The sequence below is a fragment of the Rhinopithecus bieti genome, unplaced genomic scaffold (genome assembly GCF_001698545.2).
Source record: "Rhinopithecus bieti isolate Rb0 unplaced genomic scaffold, ASM169854v2 scaffold_24263, whole genome shotgun sequence".
NCBI lineage: Eukaryota > Metazoa > Chordata > Mammalia > Primates > Cercopithecidae > Rhinopithecus > Rhinopithecus bieti.
In genome coordinates, this window is record NW_016811410.1 from 316,316 (window position 1) to 325,059 (window position 8,744).

At 55.2% G+C, this 8,744-nt stretch overlaps 1 protein-coding gene across 1 annotated transcript in view; it reads left to right on the forward strand.

Moving 5' to 3' along the window:
- Positions 1–2,172: 2,172 nt before the first annotated feature.
- The window catches only part of ECHS1 (enoyl-CoA hydratase, short chain 1), a gene marked incomplete at its 5' end in the record, with an annotated part of 10,471 nt that continues 3,899 nt past the window's right edge, over positions 2,173–8,744 (forward strand). Inside the window, 6 exons of the mRNA XM_017893809.1 lie at positions 2,173–2,398; positions 2,932–3,059; positions 4,086–4,185; positions 6,140–6,244; positions 6,821–6,940; positions 8,207–8,274. Of these exons, the coding sequence (XP_017749298.1) occupies positions 2,173–2,398; positions 2,932–3,059; positions 4,086–4,185; positions 6,140–6,244; positions 6,821–6,940; positions 8,207–8,274 (747 nt within the window). The remainder of the gene's footprint in view (positions 2,399–2,931; positions 3,060–4,085; positions 4,186–6,139; positions 6,245–6,820; positions 6,941–8,206; positions 8,275–8,744) is intronic.

Here is an 8,744-nt window from a genome sequence, read left to right on the forward strand (position 1 = left end):
ACCCCGCACCCCTCTTCCGCCCGATCCCGCACCCCCATGGCCTGATTCCGCAGTCCCCTGCCTGACCCCGCACCCACCACCTGACCCTGACCCACAGCCCCTGCCTGGCCTGGGCCTGCAACACCCCACCCCCCTCGCCTAGTGCTGCACCCCCCAACCTGACCCGCACCAACAGCCTGACGCAGGCTTAACACCCCCACCACCACCCTCCCCCGCACCAACACCATCCACCTGACCCTGGTCCGCACCCCATCCCCCGCCTGGCTCTGCAGGAGGCCACTCTCACCAGGCCGCGTCCTGTGGGAGACCCAGGAGGCCTGGCCGCTGGCTCTTACTGCCCCAATGCCAAGACCTCTGGCCAACTGGGCGCAGGGTGAGGGTTGTGAAAATCCCAGGTGATCCCTCCGCTCTAAGAGCAGGCATAGGTCCTGTGCAGCAGGCCAGCCCAAGAACAGGAGATGCAGATACATTTTGTCCTGGGTGCCTCCTGACCAGGGCTGCCCCTCAGATGGTCTTCAGGAAAAAGCTGACACCTCCTCTCCAGCCACGGGGGGGCTGCCCTCTTCCTCCCTTGGGGCTCACCCGGGGCCCCACTCATCAGCGGCCATCACCTGCTCTAGTATCTGAGGAATCTTGGGCCATGCCTTGGGCTGGGGAAGAACTCTTGCTTCCTCTTCCTCCCTCACCCTGTGTTTCCAGTGGACGCTGAGTTGTGTTGTTTTCATCCCCAAGCTCTCCTTGGCCTTCGGGTTCTCCACCCTCACAGCAGCCCTTTCCTGGATCTTGCATAGCTGCCAGACACTTCGCCTGGGATCTTCCAGTTACCCCTAGAAACCCACAGGATAAGGCGGGGTACAGTGGCTTATGCCTGTAATCCCAGCACTTTGGGAGGCTGAGGCAGGTGGATCACCTGAGGTCAGGAATTCGAGATCACCTTGGCCAACATAGTGCAACCTTGTATCTACTAAAAATAAAAAATTAGCCGGGTGTGGTGGTGTGTGTAGTCCCAGCTACTCGAGAGGCTGAGGCAGGAGAATCACCTGAACCCTGGAGGCGGAGGTTGCAGTGAGCCGAGATTGCACCACTGCACTCCTGGGCAATAGAGTGAGACTCGGTCTCAAAAAAAAAAAAAAAAAAAAGAAACCCACAGGACAGGGACTATGATCCCTGCTTTGCCACTAACAGAGACAAGCACCCAACACGCAAGCTACCTTTGTCTTTTCAGGTTCACCTTCTCACCCTGAATGCCATTGTCCTTTGTCCCCTTCCCACCTTGCTGTCCACCCAGCAGGCACAGGTCCTGTGCAGCAGGCCAACCCGAGATGCGCTTGCGTCTCCCGTTTTCCGGCTGGCCTGCTGCACCAGACCTGACCTGTGCCTGATCTTAATGCTGCAGGAACACCCAGGATTTTCACAGCCTCTACCCTGTGTCCACTTGGCCAGAGGTCTTGGCACTGGGGAGGCACCAAGTGCAAGGAGCTGGCACTCCATCCTGTTTGAGGGTTACACCCCCTCACCTGTTGGCATTTGTTGAAAGAAGGTGTTTCCTGGTTCCTTAGCAGAGTCCAGGGCTGTCTCCAGTGCGGTGTCCTGGAAAGAGCTGCCCAAGGCATATTAGGAGAAGGAGAGTGGCTGTGGGCTGTGTTCTGTGCTGGGGATTTTTCTTTTTTTTTTTTTTTTTTTTTTTTTTGAGACGGAGTCTCACTCTGTTGCTCAGGCTGGAATGCAGTGGCACGATCTCAGCTCACTGCAAGCTCCACCTCCTGGGTTCATGCCATTCTCCTGCCTCAGCCTCCTGAGTAGCTGGGACTACAGGTGTCCACCACAACAACCGACTAATTGTTTGTATTTTTAGTAGAGACGGTGTTTCACCATGTTAACCAGGATGATCTCTATCTCTTGACCTCGTGATCCACCTGCTTCAGCCTCCCAAAATGCTGGGATTACAGGCGTGAGCCACCGCGCCCGGCCTGGGGATTTTCTTTAGGACATGTTCAAACACATGTGAAAGCAAAGAGAAAGGTACCATCTATCCTTGTGGCTGAGAGCTACACCTGGAGTCACTGAGGACTGGGCAGGGAGCCCTCAGAGGGCCTCTTGGGGTTACACTGTATCTACGGATGGGGCCACATTCCTTCCCCCACTCTCCCCAGTTTGATACCTGTGTGAATAGATACCCCTTTTTGCCTTCTTGCTCTAGGTGCTAACTTTGAGTACATCATCGCAGAAAAAAGAGGGAAGAATAACACCGTGGGGTTGATCCAACTGAACCGCCCCAAGGCCCTCAATGCACTTTGTGATGGCCTGATTGAGGAGCTCAACCAGGCACTGAAGGCCTTCGAGGAGGACACGGCCGTGGGGGCCATTGTCCTCACCGGCGGGGATAAGGCCTTTGCAGGTGTGCGCAGCAGCGGAGGCCTTTGTGTCTGGGCAGATGTGGGAGGCACGTGTGGCCTTGGGAGAAGCCTCCAGACTGACTTGTACCCCTGTGATGGCGGAGGCACGCGCGTGGGGACTTCCTCACATATCCAGTGAAGACGGGCATGGGAACAGCTTGCATGAGCAGCTTTGTGTATGCTGGAGAACCACATGTGCTCCCCCAGCAAAATAGCTTCTTCAAAGGGATTCAGGTCCTTGGCAGTCAGGCTTTACACAAAGCCTGTCAAGGGCTTACGCCCTGATGAATATGCCCCGCCTCTGTGGGCGCCTCCCTTGCACCTGCCACCTGCCCCAGAACCCCTCTGCATGACCTCTGTTATAGCTGGCATAACAGCGTTCCTACAGCTGTCCGCGTGGCCTGGTGTCAGCCGTGCCCAGCAACCCCAGTGCCCGTGTCTAGTGTGCTCCGAAGCTCCCTGTTGGTCTGGGGGATACAGGACGGGCGGGCTCTCTGCTGTCTGGTAACTGGAACCTCCTTTCCGCTCCTGCTAGCTGGAGCTGATATCAAGGAAATGCAGAACCTGAGTTTCCAGGACTGTTACTCCGACAAGTTTTTGAAGCATTGGGACCACCTCACCCAGATGAAGAAGCCAGTCATCGCTGCTGTCAATGGCTATGCCGTGAGTATTGCTGCCAAGGGTCCCCTCTTGTGGCTGAAGGAACTGTGCTGTGCATACACAGCATAACAGATTTTTATTTTGAAGAGACCTTTAGTTCCCAGGCCAGCAGCCTCCTTTCTTGCCTCATGGTGCTAAAGAGCCAGGAACTGTGCAGAGAGGACACCTCCTGGCATCTGTTTTTTCCATGACTATTCACCTGACAGCTTCTCCCCAGCAAGCTTCTCTTCCAGGGCGGTGGAAGAGAGGTGTTGGCTTTGGCTACATCTATAAACTGGCTTCTTTCGCTGCCCTTAAAAGCTCTGTGTCCTGGGACTGTTTGAAGTGCTGAGGCTGATCTTGACTTATAGGGAAGCAATGTGATCATTTCATGACGCTCCGTTCCATGGAAGCCAGGGGTCTGCGGGTGGAGTTTTCTCAGCACAGCCACACCCCCCAGTCTCTGTGGCTGCATCTCGGCTACAGCAGCAGAGGTTTTTGTTTTTTTTTGAGGCGGAGTCTCGCTCTGTTGCCCGGGCTGGAGTGCAGCGGCGCGATGTCGGCTCACTGCAAGCTCTGCCTCCCGGGTTCACGCCATTCTCCTGCCTCAGCCTCCCGAGTAGCTTGGACTACAGGGGCCGCCACCTCGCCCGGTTAATTTTTTGTATTTTTAGTGGAGACGGGGTTTCACGGTGTTAGCCAGGATGGTCTCGATCTCCTGACCTCGTGATCCGCCCGCCTCGGCCTCCCACAGTGCTGGGATTCCAGGCGTGAGCCCTGCGCCCGGCACCCAGCAGCAGAGTTGAGTCGTCACAGCAGAGCCTGTAAGACCTTCATGGCCCTTTACAGAATGTTTGCCGGCCGCTGGTAAACAGCATCAGCCATCTGTAGTTAACTTATCACAACGATTATCTAGTTTGGTGCCACTATGTTAGTCTTTGTCATACCCCTGACACTGTTTCTTTTACATGAAAAATTTGAATAAGCAAGCAGCGTGATTTCTGGCTGGGTTCCCCTCGTAAGACTCTCCTGATGCCGAATGTTTTACAGTTTGGCGGGGGCTGCGAGCTTGCCATGATGTGTGATATCATCTATGCCGGCGAGAAGGCCCAGTTTGCGCAGCCGGAGATCTTACTAGGAACCATCCCAGGTAAAGGGCGACACTGTCTCTGGCGTAGATGCCTTAGGTAGTTCCTCAAAATCGACCTGTGTCTCAGGGCCCACAGCTCGTATCTGACCGGAGGCCCCGGACGGACAGCCCCGTGGCTGGTCAGTGGTCTGTCTGTGGACAGCCACGGAGGCTGGAGTGGTTGTGACAGAGCTTGGCGCAGCCTCAGAGTCCTGGGACTGTGTCTGGCTCCTGGGACTGTGCCCGGGTCACATTTCTGATGGTGTTGGGAGAGGCAGGTCCTGGGTAACACTGGCTTCTAACCATGGCAGTTCTTGCTTGCGATTCGTGTCCAGAGAGAGAACATGGTGACCCTGGGTGGCACTGGGAGCTCTGCCCACTGCCATCTCACTGGCCATGGAGGTCACGTGGCCTGAGTTCAGAGCGGGGAGTCAGACCCCCCACCATGCCTGTGGGAAGGGCCTGGGCTCTTGGCGAAGAGCAGCACCCTCTACCCCCAGGGTCTTCCTGGTGGGCACAGGCCGGGCAGCCAGGAGGGAGCCGAGACCCTGAGGGTGGGCCTGGTGGAAGGGTGGGCACTGAGGGGAGCACCTGCACTCAGGGCACTCTTCGCTGTCCCCTGAGTTTGACCAGGCAGATTCTGAGGCCTTGAGCTGCGAGCTTGGCGCGTTTTTTCAGGTTCTGATCCCTAGAAGAGCTGCTGCTCTAAGGGACCAGTGCCTGGGGTCAGGGAGGCCTATAAGCTTCTAAGATGTTGACCACAGAGGCTGGGGAGGGCCCCACGGAGCCACACACCTTGATCCAATGTCAGGGTGTTGGGGGAGTGTGGGGTCCAGCCCTACGGGGCTTAGCAGGTGTTCTCCCCGTGTGCGGAAACGAGATTGTAAGAAATAAAGACACAAAACAAAGAGATAAAGAGAAAACAGCTGGGCCCGGGGGACCACTACCACCAAGACGTGGAGACCGGCAGTGGCCCTGAGCGGCTGGGCGCGCTGATACTTAGTGCATACAAGACAAGGGGGCAGGGTAAGGAGGGTGGATCTTCTAAGTGATTGACAAGGTGAAGCAAATCATGTGATGACAGGACAGGGGTCCTTCCCTCTTAGGTAGCCTAAGCAGAGGGAAGGCAGCATACGTCAGCGTTTTCTTCTCTGCACTTATAAGAAAGACCAAAGACTTTAAGACTTTCACTATGTCTTCTACTGCTGTCTTCTACAAACTTCAAAGAGGAACCAGGAGTACGGGAGGAACATGAAAGTGGACAAGGAGCGTGACCGTTGAAGCACAGCACCACAGGGAGGGGTTTAGGCCGCCAGATGACTGCGGGCAGGCCTGGATAATATCCAGCCTTCCACAAGAAGCTGGTGGAGCAGAGTGTTCCCCAACTCCTCCAAGGAAAGGAGACTCCCTTTCACCGTCTGCTAAGTAACGGTGCCTTCCCAGACACTGGCGTTACCGCTTGACCAAGGAGCCCTCAAGCGGCCCTTATGCGGGCGTGACAGAAGGCTCACCTTCTGTCACTTCTCACAATGTCCCTTCAGCACCTGACCCTATGCCCGCCGGTTAGTCCTAGGTTATATTAGTAATACAACGAAGAGTCATATTAAAAGCTAATGATTAATGTTTATAATAATGATTGATAATTGTCCATGATCATCTCTATATCTAATTTGTATTATGACTATTCTTGTTCTAACTATTTTCTTTATTACACGGAAACAGTTTGTGCCTTCAGTCTCTTCCCTCGGCACCTGGGTAATCCTTTGCCCACAGGGGAGCACCAGATGTGGGACCTGAGCTTGAAAAGGGGCTGCTGCCTCTGATGTTGCCGGGCTCCTGTGCTGCTCGGCGTCTGACCCCTGGACCTTGTCTCGGGGCCTATCTTAAGCCCCTTGGAACTTGCTGGCTGTGCAGCTGTGATGTCCTCTTGGGTTTACTCACTGCGGTGCCAGCCATGACCAGCCCCTCCCCGCAGGTGCGGGTGGCACCCAGAGACTCACGCGTGCTGTTGGGAAGTCGCTGGCAATGGAGATGGTCCTCACCGGTGACCGGATCTCAGCCCAGGATGCCAAGCAAGCAGGTATGGGTTGGGGCTGCCCACGGAAGCCACATGGAAACCCGGGGCGGCCTCCAGGTGTACCCCTCGCAGGAGCCCCACAGAAACCCAGGGCAGCATCCAGCTGCCTCCACGGTGGTTGCATGAGTTTTTGGGTCCTGAGGACCTGGGAGAAGACTGACTGCCTTTTGTTTTTACGGTTTGAAGTACTGTGCGCACAGAAGTGGAGCCACGCGTAAGTACCTGGTGCAGAACAGCCCAGCAATTACGTCCCCAAAGTCCGGTGTAAGCAACGGGCGTCTCTGGGCCCTCACCGGCCAGTCCTCCCACTGCCCTGTTGGGGATCATGGTCCCCAGGTCTGGCTGCCTCTGCCGTCGGAGCTATGGACAGCCTGACCTGCATGTCTGAGAGCACAGTGACTGCGGTGCCAAGAGCACTCAGCACTCAGAAAGGGGCACGTGCGGCACTTACCGTGTGGAGTCACCCTTGCTAATGCTCAGAGGCTGGGATGCTCCAGCACGCTGCTCCCCAGCGGCCACTCCCTCGAAAAGGAATAGACAAGCACTCTGCACTCACTCACCAACATTCTTGTGTTTCAGGTCTCGTAAGCAAGATTTTTCCTGTTGAGACACTGGTGGAAGAAGCCATCCAGTGTGCAGAAAAAATTGCCAGCAATTCTAAAATTATAGTAGCCATGGCCAAAGAATCAGTGAATGCAGGTAGGGGATCCTGCCAGGAAGACAAAGTACAGAGGTCTCCATGGCTGTCAGGAGTATCTCTGAGGCGTCTCTGTGACTGTCAGGAGCCTTGCTGAATGGCAGGCTTTCTGGCTCCAAATGGATATGCCTTAAGCCCTCCTGGGCAGAAATGGTTCTCAGTGTCTCAGTTCTGCTGTCTGTAGAGTTGTGGTTTCTGGTCACGCCCTCAGGAACTCCACTGAGATGTTCCCAGCTCCCCTTTGTACCAGGGCCCAAGAACTGAGCCAGGCCTGGGAGGTGAGGGCAGTACAGAGCTGACAATGGCAGGGAAAGGCTGAGAAGGGAGCCGAGGTCCCAAAAGTAAAATGGTCTCACCCACGGGGAGGCTCGGTTCACCTCCCGGGACCTGGGGTTGGCGACTGCGTCTGCGCCTGGCAGGTGGCTACACAGGCTTGCAGGCCAACGCCACACTGTTCATTCTTGGCCTGGATCCCTTTAGTCTCCCTCTGCCAGGGAAGTGGATCTGATCTTCCCCCTCCTCAGAAATGCTCAAGTTTTATTGTCCTAATTTATTCTCAGCATGTGGAATGAGATGGTGGTTAGCTGGCTGAGTCCGGACAGGTGTGGGTGGCCCCTGGCAGGTCCCCTAACCTCTCTGAGTGCGTTTACCTCGAGGGTGTGGCCGTCCGCTGGGCTTGCCATGGGCTTGAGGCAGGATACAGTGAGGAGAGCATTTTGAAAAAAAGGGAGGCTGCGGTAGCCCAAGGTGTTTGGCGAGGTCGGGCTCCTCCCGGAGAGGATGCTGGCTGCAGCCCTGGAACCACCGCGCCTGCCTCCATCTGTGCATCCAGGTCTGCTCTGCTTGGCCTCGCGCAAAGAAGGGACTGGAATGAGCAGAGCCAAAGGCGTTCTTGGTGCCAGCCACGCCCAGCTCTGGCTCCGTGCTGTGCTTCCTGGTTTTCATCCTTGTTTACTTTTCTCTGTTTGCAGCCCTGTTGCTGCCTCACAGCCACTCCTCAAGGGCACAGTTTGCCATCTCACCTTTCATCCAGTTCCTGTCCCTTCCTTGGGGCCCTGGGCCACCTGAGTGTGACATGTGGGGCCACAGGAGAGCTGCTGGTTTTGCCAGGTCTCCGCTGGGGCAGTGCCTTTGAGAAGGGCAGCGCCGTGGAAGCCTGTGCAGGGCCAGGCCACGTTGGAAGCACAGTTGTGCGTGGGTCGGTGAGGAGGGAGGAAAAGTTCTGCATGGAATATCTCCGTTCATAACTCTAGGACTTTGTTTTTCAGCTTTTGAAATGACATTAACAGAAGGAAGTAAGTTAGAGAAGAAACTCTTTTACTCAACTTTTGCCACCGTAAGTAAACAGTGTGCAACTGGAGAATCTAGCAAATTTCAGTCACACAAGTTGCTGGGAATTTCCTTTTACATCTTATTAAGTATCGTTTCTTTCTGGTCAGAACTGCCAGCCTCACCTTTAATGGGATCAGATTTGTTCTATCAGTGGGTCTTGATGTTAGAAAAAAAGTAGAACATGTGGAAGTTCAAAAGTATGAAACCTTACAGGGGCTTTTCTTGTCTTTCCTGTTATATGAGGTCTAGGAATTGCACCCTCAAGCAGCAGCTCCTTTTTTTTTTTTTCACACGGAGTCTCACTCTGTCCCCCAGGCTGGAGTGCAGTGGTGTGATCTCGGCTCACTGCAAGCTCCACCTCCTGGGTTCACACCATTCTCCTGCCTCAGGCTCGAGTAGCTGGGACTACAGGAGCTCGCCACCACGCCCAGCTAGTTTTTTGTATTTTTAGTAGAGACGGGGTTTCACCGTCTT